The sequence below is a fragment of the Carettochelys insculpta genome, chromosome 3 (genome assembly GCF_033958435.1).
Source record: "Carettochelys insculpta isolate YL-2023 chromosome 3, ASM3395843v1, whole genome shotgun sequence".
In the NCBI taxonomy this organism is placed as follows: Eukaryota; Metazoa; Chordata; order Testudines; family Carettochelyidae; genus Carettochelys; species Carettochelys insculpta.
In genome coordinates, this window is record NC_134139.1 from 41,955,269 (window position 1) to 41,968,390 (window position 13,122).

Below are 13,122 nucleotides of genomic sequence, written 5' to 3' on the forward strand. Positions count from 1 at the left end.
GGGTATGGAATCACAAAATGAAGCCACTTAAGGAGCTGCTTCAAGCCAGACCAATAACTTCCTGCTGAATTCTAATGTGTGCTTCCTATTCCTCTTCTTTCCCCTGAGGTCCTGATAACTTGGTTTACTGTAGTGCTGAAAGAATGGATGTACAATGCAATCTTGTTATCCAAGCCAAATCTCTGGTGTTACCTCCTCTGCCCTGCCAGGTAGACTCTCTCGTAAGTTATGAATTAGAAGATTGTATGATTAAAGGCTTTCAGCTGAGACTTGTCCTGTTTTAGTGATCAAAAGGTTGATTCTGTGCCCTTCCATCATACTCTTAAAACCCTGGTGTAAAACACTCTTTTAATATATGTCAAGATGTGGAAAAGCCAGATGGGTACCAGAAAGCAATACATTATAGATATATTATTCCTAGGCTGAGCAATTTCCTGTTGCCATGGCAGCCAACCTGGAAAACTTGTTTACTACCACCTCGACTCAATTAACAGGCTCCTAGAACTCCAGTTCAGTCAGTTAGATTAGTTAACGCCCATGGAGGCAATCTAGAATGTGCTAGAGCCCGTTGACAGAGGTTTGATTGAAACACCTGGAGTAAATCAAACATGCTGAAGCTGGTTTAACGCTTACTCTTTTGTCAGTTTAGTGGCCTGCCAGAAGTGGTGGGAGGAGGGTGAGCTGCTGGAAAACAGAAACTGTAGAGATGTTGTAAGGTACCTGAGGGAAACCCTGAAGATACAAAGGCAAAGGGCAGGGTGAGCCCTGCCTGGAGAACAGCCCCTTCAAGCTCTAGAAGTCTGAAGAAGACCCTCACTACATGGGGAGAGACTGATCTAAGCAATCTAGTCTGTTACCTCCAGCTCTGGGAAGGCCATTACAGACTAGAATATTGTTCTCTCTCCCTTTATCCCTTGCTATACCAAAGATAAGAGTGGCTAAATCACACTGGGTACATCTACACTAGCCAGCTACTTTGAAGTAGCTGCAACAACATCAAAATAGCACGTGTTGCATCTACATGCGTGACGTGCTATTTCAACATTGAAATCGACGTTAGGCGGCGAGACGTCAAAATCACTGTTCCTATCCGAAGATGGGAATAGCGCCCTACTTTGACATTCAACGTCAAAGTAGGGCACATGTAGACGATCTGCATCCCTCTACATCGAAATACTGGGGTCCTCCATGGCGGCCATCAGCTGAGGGGTTGAGAGATGCTCTGTCCAGCCCCTGCAAGGCTCTACAGTTGCCGCATTCAGCAGCCCTTAGCCCAGGGCTTCTGGCTGCTGCTGCTGCTGCAGCTGGGGTCCATGCTATGTGCATGGGGTCTACAACTGGCTGTCGACACTGTGGACCTCATGCTGTGCAGGCTGTGTGTGTCCGGGAGGGGCCCTTTAAGGGAGCGGCTTGCTTTTGTCCCAGAAGGGCTAGTCCAACCTGTGACCCTGCCCACAGCTTTGCTGGCCCCTTATTTCGATGGAGAGTGCTTGTGTGTGTGGATGCTCCGCATTTCCTTCCAGGGCGGCTCCTTTCGATGTTCCCCTTCGCTACTTCGACACTGAACATTGATGGCACCAGCCCTGGAGGACGTGTAGATGATACGCATCGAAGTAGCCTATTTCGATGTTCTTACTTCGAAATAGGCTACTTCAATGTAGTGTGCTAGTGTAGAGGTAGCAACTATGGCTTCCCTTCAAATTAAAGGGATAAGACTGAGAGCTATAGTGAGCCACTGATGAAAACAATTAAACAGGGAGTCCCTGTTTCTCCCACAAAGGGAGAGAGAAAGCTCAACCTACCCCTATCCAGAAGCACACAACCCACTGTGTAAAATTAGGAGATTTGTTATACATATAATTTGACATACCCCATGAGGTAAATGTATTGACAAGTTCTCCCTCCCCACCACTCTCACCATTTAATAAATGGATCCCTAAAGAAGAAGTTGTCATCCTCTACAGCTAGTTTATTGGCTTCTAATTAAAGGTCAACCTTTGTGCTGTTTTATAGTGAGGTGCACGATATTATGGAATGGAGATCAGTTGAGTTCCCCAGACGTCAAAGAATTTCAATACCTGCCATGACCATTTTAGCTTACTTAATCCTCAGAAAGTAATTCTTCTTCTGCGTATATCTGTCCCCCTCATTGCTCTGTATGATGCTCCCATACTTGTGCCTTCTTCATTAGCAAGTTTTATAGTCAGTAGACTTTTTCTGCTTGAAGAACTTCACTTTCAGATGAGTAACTCTCTCTCGTTTAGCTTTTATCAGTTTTTAATACAGAAATAGTTAGAGTAGGAGGGTGTTGGGATTCTTTGGAAAAACCACCATTGGTGCCAATTCTGCATGTACTCCAGGGTTCAAAATATTTACCCACTAGAAAAAAAGGAGAGTGCTCATCTCCAGAAGGATCAGATTAACCTTTTGTGAGCCCCGTTGCCCAGACAGTGGCTCTTCTGTGCACTACACCCCAAGGGCTCTCCCCACTTGGCCTTCCTCCCGTAAACCCTGTCTGTGCTCCACCACAAGATCTCATCCCTGCTCACATGGGGTGGAAACAGGTGGGGATGGGATGGACAGGAATGAGTGGTGGGTGAGACCTGGGGGGGGGAAGAAGCTGAACAGGGAGAAAAAGGGAGGCTACAGTCCAGGTACTGAAGCACCTGCCTGTGGGCCTAGTGTCATTGGCACCACTGAAAACCAGACACTGGACATCTGTGAACCAGTGTTATTGACAGTTTTATTCCAAAGTCTAGTGAGACAATGTACCTTTACACTGGGACATTAGTTAAACCAACTTGCTGGTTAGTGCAATGATTTTAATATATTCTAATTCATGATAATGTTATATAGTTTGACAATTTTCATAATGATTAAGATCTCAACAATAGACACACATTGACAACTAAGATATGAAAGTGTACTAATGTGCTGAAAATAGCCTCCTGCCAAAACTGCCGTAGCCACCTCACACACTGCTCTTCAAAAGCACCCACCTGTAAAAACAAAAGGCAGCGCCTATGCTCATCACTCAGGGATGGACACCTGCCTGGTGATTTGGTGCTTTTGACCAACTATTAAATACTTTTCTGAAATACATGCATGTGGCCGCATGAGGGCAGTATTCAACCGCATTTAAAACAAAAGACTCCCCGGGTCTGGAAAGGGAAAACATAGGTGTCAGAAGTGTCTGTGAGTTAAGGATATTTAAGTCCATTTATGATAGAGTAGTCTAGTGCATTATGAAGTGGAAAATTATAGACGACTGTGGCATATTTGAATATATGGATTTACAGAAATAGTAACCTTTTAGATGTTATGATGCTCTTATTTATTATAAATATCTGTTTAGCAACCAGTTTCCTCTGTGCAAAACATGGTCCCTGAGGAATTTATCACACATGTTGTTCAAAGCCTCTAGTCTAGTGAATTTCAAAAACCTTACAGTGAGGTGAATCATAAAGCCTCCCTTAGGGGTTACCAGATCAGCAATGCTTTCATCTCAGGTGAGCATGTTTGGCCGTGTTCAAAGTAAATACCAATTTCACTTTAGATATGAGCTTCTGTTGGCTTTGAGGCCTAGTAAGAGCCTGATACTTCAAGATGCTGAATGCTTTTATTTTCCCTAGACTTCAGTTGAAGCTGAGGGCAATGAGCATCTTAATAGAACAATAACAGGCCCTATTGAGACCTAATAATTAGGCTAATTGTTGACAAAGATTGATTATAAGTTAGTTAGCTATTCCTTCATCTTCTAGTAACCTTAGCATCATTTTTTAAAATTGATTCCTAAACCCATTAATTTCCTTTAGTTGTTTTTGGTGGCCCATAATTGTCAAATATCTCTGAGATCTTTTAATACATTCAGTCATGTGTGGATAAAGTGATGAGTCAGAGACCCAATTAATGTAAACTGATGTAATCTGAAGAACATCTCATGAGACATAGAGATTTCCCTCTGCAGGTCGTACTGCAGGAGAGAGGTTTGTCTTTAAGACTGCAAGATCTTTGGAGTAGTGTGTCTCTTTCATGGTGTAGATAACAGAAAATACATTGTGTGCACTAAATGAGAAATATGTAAATCTGTGTTTTGTCTGTAAAGGCTGACAGAAAGCAGAGAATTAATTCCTTTTTGCTTTCTCAGATATTACTGATAGTGCTAAGAATTTTCAAGGTAACAGATTTATGAATTTAAAATGTCAGATAAGTGAAGAAAGGTTTGATTCACACTTCCTTCAAACTGTCATTTTTTTATGAATATGGATGAATATAGATCAGATTGAGCTCTTTAAAAAATAACTACACATTTTCCTGAAAATGGGTTAGAAGGGTAAAATGACTTATGAATAAATGTCACTCTCCCAAACAAAAGTATGCACTAACTTAGAGAGAAATATATTTCTTTTAACACATGTAATTGGATACTTAGCATATTCTATGCTGCAAACTTTTAAGCGTATGTAACTAAACACGTGAATAAATTTTATCCACATATGTGTCAGTGGGATTGTACTCTTAGGCTATGTCTAGAAAGAGAAACAGAAGTTCTGTCGACAGAGTATGCGTCCAGACTGCAGATGTCTGGGAAGAAAGCTGCTGGTCACGAGTCAACATCTCTGTACACGTCGTTCCACAGGTAAGAAGGGATGCCTCGACAGAGGAGTTTTTTCTGACATTTGGCCCTATGTGGACTGGTCAAATGTCAAAAAAGCGTCTCCCTACAGCATTGTCAGCAATCTAGACGCAGCCTTAGATAGCAGTGTCAGAGAGGCAGGGATCCTGTTCATATATGAATTTGTAAAGCACGTAGTTCAACAGGACAGCAAGTCAGCATCAGAACCTCTGTATGAATAAGAAGGTCTCTCACTACAGAATGACTATTAGTACACTGTTGTACACCACCCAAATGATACAATTTGGTGCATTATATTGGGTTGATTTGTGTTTTCCCTTTTCTCCGTTTTTAATGAGTGCCCCCCCCCCCGTTTTTTTTTAACAAAAAACCAAAAAAAGGAGACAGTACTTAGCTAGCTCCCTCCCCTCCACTTCCGCAGACAATCCCACGGCTGGGACTGCAGAGGTACTGTACCAGGACAAAAGAAGCACTGTGTTAAATTGATTAGCACCTCCTATTTTCAAAACCTGGTCAAGAGACAGGCAGAACACATGATCTCTTTTTCCATGTTTTTTCATACTCACATTTAGGATCAGATTCTGCCTCCCTCTACTCACACTGAGAGGACATTATTCCACCACTAAATGCTGCTTAGGAAAACATGAATACCAATAAAGTATTTTTCCACATGGGTAAGGGAGGTAGCATCTTCTAACACTTATCTCCCTCTCAGTGCTTTTTAACTGAAGTTATCAATAATAAACTATTCATAGCTTAAAAATAGAAAAGTGCTGCTTATGTGAGGAGAAAGGTTTGACCAATATTGTTACTGTACTGTACTATACTATACACTATATAGCTGAGGCTTTGAGACTGTACCAGATTGATTTATTTGACAGCCCTACCCAATTCCCTAAATACGTATGCTCATTGCCACTGAGTTTGATGGTCTTTTAACATCAATTTTATACCAGTAAGTTCAAAGGAGCGAGGGGAGAGTTAGGGAGACTACCAGAAGAACATGTTACATAACACTGGTATCTGATCTCCTAGCAACAGTACAGTAGTCCATTATGACCTGCCTAGCAATGGAGAGGTTATTGGAATTCAACTGGTTGCATGGGGTAGATACTGGCTATTCCTATCATTGGTCCAGTGAACTCTGCTTTGAAAAGACTAATGATCTAATAAATATTTACGACCAGATCCTCAGCCGGTGTAAATTTGTGTAGCTCCCTTCGGGTCGAGGGAACTATGTTGATTTACATCAGCTTAGGATCTTCCTCAAACTGTTTTTTTTTTTCTTTAAGTAAGTGAGACGTGATCATCCTCCAGTTTACCTCAGAAATGTGCATGCTATATATGGAGCCTCGTTTTAGTACAGGCTGCAAGAGGGAGGGAAAGGTTTACTGAATAGGAGCGACTCCAAAGTTTTGAGACTCTAACGGTAAGCACTTTAAGAGCTAGTTACATCTGCGTCTTATAACTTACAAGCTTTATGTCTTTTAGATTCTAGAAGTACCAAACCCGGTGCTGTATAATTTCATCTTAATCAATAAACAAAGTGGATTAAAGAAGTATGACTTCACTGATCTGGGGAGAAGTTTGGCCAGAACATTGTATGCTTTTATGGGTAATACATAACAGATTGGCAGAGCTTATAAAACCAGTCCTCTCCCAGTTACCTTGTCCATATGAGTTTCGCAGATATTCAGAAATGTTCAAATTCAGGGTTTCAGTTTGGCTGCCTTGGGGAGAAGATGCTCCAGCCTGAAACACTGAATCTAGCTCCAAACTATATCCCAAAGCTTGAGAATTCAGGGCTTTATTTTGTGCTCTTCCTTTCTTTTCATTATTTGCCCTGTTTATTTACTCCTTTGCATTTGGGACATGAAGCTAAATGAGTTATTTTTCACTTTCTGATTCTCACGCCTCCACAAAATAATGTTTGGGTTACAAACACTGGAGGAAAATGTGTAAATCCACTCAACAAACTGTGTTCATTGAAATAAATAATGAAAACTTTTCTGCTGGTGCAAATTTGGTCTTGGATGCGAAAGGGTTCATGCAGAATGGTTCTTGCCAAAAGCCACTCAAACCTATTTTTCATGGAGCTCAATATATAGCTGGCACCTCTGGTTAATAATTTCTAAACAGCAGGTTATAGTATCTGATGTAATCCTACAGCTATATCTTGCCTCTGGATGCCTGCAAGTTCAATCATTTCTGTTCTTCCTGTCTCAGAATTCAGGATCCCATGGGAAATTCAGTACAAGATCATAAACTCAAACCTGATAAAAGGAAATATTTTTCTCACACACACGCAATTAGACTGTAGAACTCTTTCTCATAAGCTGTGACTGAAGCCCAAAAACTCAGCAAGATTAAAAAGGGACTAAGCGTTTATCTGGGTAAGACTAGCTGGAGTTGCAATAGTTAATGCCGCTACACCTTTTGGAAAAAATAAAATCTCTAACTACTAACCATTGGATGGTTTGTTGCACCTTTCTAAGAAACAACTGGTACTAGCCACATTGGGAGAACAGATCCCAAATTACATGGCACATGGGTCTGATCCTGGATGGCAATTCACATTATATGTCTCTATTCTTCAGTGTGTATGTCTGGAGGAATGTATTGCTGATATTGAGAACTGGATGTATTATAGCTTTAGATAAAAGATCAGCATTTACACAGTGTAACCTAAAAGAGAGAATAAATATGATTCTTTGAGTGGCTTGACATATTCTGATATCAAAACCAAACAGCAGACACGTAGCACTTTAATGATTAGCAAAATAATTTATTAGGTGATGAGCTTTCGTGGGACAGACCCACTTCTTCAGATCTATAGCCTTACCAGCACATACTCAAAATATAAAGCACAGAGGTCCAAAAATTGTTATCAAGGTCAAGAAGTGGGTCTGTCCCACGAAAGCTCATCACCTAATAAATCAGTTTGTTAGTCTTCAAAGTGCTACACGACTGATGTTTTGTTTTGGTAGAATACAGACTGATATGGCTACCCTGTGTTAATATTCTGAGTAATGAACCAAATAATGCATCATAACAATAGAATCTTCTCCAAATTGTGCCTGTCAAAGCACACAAATGCCTCCTTCTGTCATCTTTTGCATATCTTTGACCATTCTAATAATGAGGTTATATCAAGGATGTGTTTTCTTCCACCTCAGCTCTCTCCAATCACTCATGCCTGATGGAAATGAACCATTCTGTTTTTTCCCCTATATTTGAATGACTTTGGATAATTTTTGTTGTTGTTAGCTTTTAGTTTAGTTCAAGAGTTTGTAGGTGTGGTCAGTGGTGTCAAAAGTGAAGAAGAGGCATCTAGAATTTAAGAGATGCCCTTCTCGCCTAGCCATCTTTCTGGCATTGGATGACTACGTGAGATGCTTGCATGCTGAGAGATTGTTGGATGAGCAGCCCAAGAGGTCTATTCAGCTCCATGTGGCTTGTCTGATTAAGTTAAACTTCCTACAGGATCCCTGTGATCTGGGTTGCCATTAGTTATGGCTCCTGTGCCTGTTTTGTTGGATCATCCTGTTAAAGTTGCTCCAGTATCAATGGCACTCAGTTGGTGGCTAAGGACCCTACGTTTAACCTGTTGTTTCTGAAGAAAACGTTGGGTGTTAAGACTGCCACTGTTGGCCACGCCAGATCCCACAGGTCAGATTTACTGGATCTGTCTGATGCTTGCATGTCCTCGGCAGTGAAATGTAAACAGGTTCCACATTTGGCTTCGCAGTGCAGTGTTATGGAGCTGAGATGCTTTATAGAGTTGCTGACGCCTAATCCCATAGTATCAGTACTGTTTGGTCCAGTCAAGTGCCAGTGTCAGATTTGAAAAGGGCTATTACTAAAGTGGCTGATGTTCACTACTCAGCTGTGTAGCGTTCATCGGATGTGAGTGACAGACTGTTATGGGGAGAGAAAAAAGAGGCTTTGATAGATCTAAATCCCCATATATTAGAAGATTAATGTGAGTCTGTTTCCAGATCAATCTTCTCCTTCTTGTAAAATTCATTCAGTTTCACCAGGCTGATCTTTCTTAACTTATATGTCTTCACATACACTCTTGCTTTCTCCAGTGTTAGCCATAGTGGGATCTGAACCTGGATCCTCAGAGGAGGATAAAGAAAGATTTAAAATATTTAAACCATGCAAATTTGTGCCACGTCAATCTGGGTTTCTTCAGTCTTCTGGAGCGTTCCTCCTATAGGTATGTTCCTGGATCACAGCTATTGGGATGACTGACATTCTTGGAATCTATGGTCTTATTTGGGTCTACCACTAGCTTTTGAATCAAACACCGTATGGTATAAAAATGATGTTCAGACTGATAAGGGTGCTGTAGTTGAGGATTATGTAGCTCCAATTTTGCCAGATCCATCTGCAATTCAAATGGCGGTTTCTGACATCTTGTCAGAAGAGGATGAGTCATTAGTGCTTTTTAAATTTTCTGCGCAGAGTCAGGTACATACTGACTTTCAGTTTGATTTGACATCCAATGAGCATATGAGCATTGCTGCTGCATCATCTTTCTCAGTATCCTTTACTTTTCCACAAACTAACGGATTATGTGGCATGCACGTCCAATTTATTTTCCATTGCAGTGAAAGAGGTGTCATATCCTGTATTAAATATTCTTGGTCCTTCTCAAGGAATAGGATATCTGTACCCATACTGGATGCCTCTTGCAACCTGCTAAGACTGTATATTTTGTCAGCCCATCTAAGATATCTAACTCTATCAGATACCTCATCAGTGTTTTTCATATTCACTCTGTTTGCTGTTCCTCTAACATGATGCAGAAGGATAAGCAAATTCTCTGTCTCTATAGCCAGTCTGCAGTTTACTCTTTTGCACCAAGACAACGTGGTTCTTAGACCTGATCGTAGGTTTTTACCAAAAATAGTGTTGAAGTTTCACATCAAATGGTTAATTTGCCAATGTTTTTCCTCCACGACTCATGCTAATAGAGGAGAAACTGCTTTACGTACTTTGGTTGCTCGATGGGCTTTGTTATATTATTTAAATAGAACTAAGCAATTTAAGAAGCCTTCTAAGTTATTTCTTATGCTGAGAATCATGACTTGCTGTGCACCTGCTCAAACTATTCCAAGGTAGATTAAGCAGTGTATAACTGAGACTGTCTACACTATGAGATAATATCGATTTTAAGTCATTTAGCCGGAATTTTCCAAGTGCCTGTCTTCACTGTAAGTTCCGTTAGCTTGATTTATGGTTCATTAAAATCGACATAATATTGATATCATAATAACATAGTAACCTGATTTAGCCTCCAGACAAGTCCCGTATGTGCCCCACAGTTCTCCACTTTGGCCTCTTCCATCTCCACTGCTCTCAGGTGCAAAGGATTTAGGCAACAGGAAGACTGTTTCATTTTGGCACCTGGAAGCCCATGGCTGGAGGATCATGACAGGCTCAAAAATCTTCTTTATTTTTGTTCGCTAGTAGCGCAGCTGTGGGGTCTGTGGTTCTGTGTATATCCCTGCTAGCTGTCTTTTGTTCCACACTGCCTAGCTCCAGCTGCTGCTCCCCATACCATGTGGCAGCTAGGTTGTGGGTGGGGGTCGTGCTTGTCTAATAGGACGAGAAACTTCTTTTCAGCTGTTTACATGTTGTCCTGCCCCACCCCCGCCCACACACACACATCCCCTCTCTTTCCTCCCAAAGATGCTCCACACATTTTGGAACTTTCCATCAAATGCATCACATGGCAGCTCGTCTGTGGGTGGGGGTCATGCTTGGATGAGAACTTCTTTTCAGCTGCTTACATTTTGTCCTGGACCCCTCATCCCCTCTCTTCCCTCCCCCCATAGGCACCAAGCAATATGGAACTTTCTGGTGCCCAGCCACATCACATGGCTTGACCCTAAATCAATAAAATGACGTGCTGCGCAGGGTGCCAGGCAGCTTGCGTGTGGTGAGGGTCCTGTAGCCAGCCAGGGGAAGTGTCCCTGGTCAGTTACAATTTTTGGTCAACAGAAGAAAATACTTTGTCACTAGTGTGGCTGTCCTCAGAGGAAATTTTTGGATGGACTTTAGCAAAAAGACAAAGGGCTGGCTATAGTCAGGGATCTTTTAGCTTCCCAGGGTGGTCATGATCTTCGGGTACTGGCTGTAGCCAGGGGTCTTTTAGCCACCCAGGGGAAGTCTCCTTTGGTGGTCATGATTTTCAGAGCTGGCAGTAGTAGGGGGTCTTTCAGCTACGCAGGGGAAGACTCCCTTGGCAGTCACAGTTTTCAGAGTTGGCTGTAGCAGGGGGTCTTTCAGCCGCCTTGGGGAAGTCTCCCTCATCAGTCATGATTTTTGGGTGTAATTGGGGTTTTTTTTAGCTGCCCCTAGTCCCTAGCCATAACTGTTTCAATGACCCACAGTTCTTGAAGTAAGGCTTGCAGTGAGGAATATTCTTGTTCTGAGGGTCATCTTTGGCAGGTCCAAACCTGGCTGTAGTCTGGGGTCTTCTAGCCACCCAGGGGAAGTCTTGGACATGATTTTCAGAGCTGGCTATAGTCTGGGGTCTTTTAGCCACCCTGAGCCACAACTGTTTCAGTCATTCATTGCCGTTTCAGTGTAGTACCCTTGTCTACTTATGCATGTTTTTCTTCTAAGGATCTTCTTTTCCAGGAGGTCTAAATCCAAATGCCGGTCCAAACCTAGATCCAAGCCTCGGCATGATGTTAATAGGAGCAGGTGGTGGGTCTCCCTGGGCGGTCACGATTTTCAGGGCTGGCTGTAGTCAGGGGTCTTTTAGCCGTCCCAAGGCGTAGCTGTTTCAATGATTCATTGCTGTTTCAGTGTAGCACCTGTGTCTACTTAAACAAATTCTTGTTCTCAGGGTCTTCTTTGCCAGGAGGTCAAAATCCAGATCCAAGCCTGCAACGATGCAGTGCCTTTGCATTCCGTTTTCAAAAACCTGTCCGTTGAGAAACCCAAAATTGTTTTTCTAACCATTCCTAAGCACTTTATGACTCCTCTGCTCCCCACAATTACAAAAAAGCACATCTCTTAAAAAGGTAAGCCAGACCCTGTCTGAAAAAAGGGGCATTTGTTTAACACAGCAGGGGAAAGAAGGGAATGAAATGTGGGAAGATGTTCTCAGATACCCACATCTACTTGCACGGAATTTTTTTCCCATGCCGCACCAGTGAAAATAGCAAGAAAGTATTTGCGTATTCTTATTGTAGAAATTTCCCTTTTGTAAGTTGTCTGGCCGCTGTTACTGCATGTGAGGTCTCTATCCCCCTGCATTTACATGTATTCTTGTGCGGGAAAATTCCCCTTTATGTGTCGTTTCACTTTACATTGTGACTTCACAGTCCCTAAACATGACGTATAAAGGGACCCCCTGTTTTCTACTTTAGGTTGACTTGGCCTAATCCTGAACTCTCTCATCCGGCAACGTCCATAATCTGGCGTGATGTTAGTTAGCCAGATAACTGGATAACCACTTCTTATAGGTATGGCCAAGTTTCCTGTGGTCCCATAAAGTTTGGCTCTCTGTGATCTGTTCTGTTATTTAGGTGTAATTTACCCCTGAATGTCTTCTAAATTCCCAGTAAGCAGTGGAAGTGTCTGCTAGACAATATTGACCTCTCATGGTCTGGCAAATTTTCTTGTTCAATACTGCTAAGGTCCTGATGGTGCCGGATGAGAAAGGGTCAACCTGTATTGAATTAAAATAAATGAATAATACTTTGCATTTTGGTAGCAGTTGTCACCTAAAGTTTTCAAGGCAATTTCACAACTTACCTGCCTAGACAGCTATTTAAAGTTATTTAAATGAAAATAAATATTATTTTTAGTTTTTTTTGTAACTTTCTGTCACAGGGAAGTCTGCAGTAGAGCTGGACAAAACCTTGTGAATGATTTTCTTGTTTTTCAGCAAAAAATACAGGTTTGGGAACACCAAAACTTGACAGGTCTGAACCACTCTTGTCCAGGACACTCTGGAGCTGACAGAACCATGGATGTTGCTGGACCAGAGAGCTCCAGGGGTGGAGCAAAGCTGGGTCGGTGCAGCTGGGGAGGGTGGGTGGATAGGAATAGAGCCCAATCTGCAGCCCAGGGCAGGGAACCCTGTTTGTGGGCCAGGAGCAGAACTTTACCAGCAGCCCAGGGACAGGGAGCTCAGGTCATGGGCAGGAAGCTCAGGTGACAGGGACAAGAGCTGGCGGTCAGAATGGGAGTTTGGCCAGGAGGCTGGCAACCTCCCCAAGAGAGTCCAGAAGCCTGAGCTCCCCTGGTCTGGAAAAAATCCTCTGTTTGGGACCCGTCAGGTCCTGAGCGTGCTGTACCAAGGTGTTCCAACGTGTAGTAAATTCATGTTGATTTTGCCAGTTTGTTTCAGTTAGACAAAGGAATACTGGAAAAAATACAAAGTTTGACATTGTCAAAACAAAAATGTTTCCATGTTTCTATTGAAAATAATACTTATTTTGTGCCTTTACCTCTAAAAA

At 42.2% G+C, this 13,122-nt stretch overlaps 1 protein-coding gene across 1 annotated transcript in view; it reads left to right on the forward strand.

The window, feature by feature from the left end:
• LOC142010136 (maestro heat-like repeat family member 5) overlaps window positions 1-13,122 on the forward strand; it is a 78,649-nt gene that overhangs the window by 1,792 nt on the left and 63,735 nt on the right. Inside the window, exon 2 of the mRNA XM_074988399.1 lies at window positions 6,128-6,251. Coding sequence (XP_074844500.1) covers window positions 6,128-6,251 — 124 coding nt within the window. The remainder of the gene's footprint in view (window positions 1-6,127; window positions 6,252-13,122) is intronic.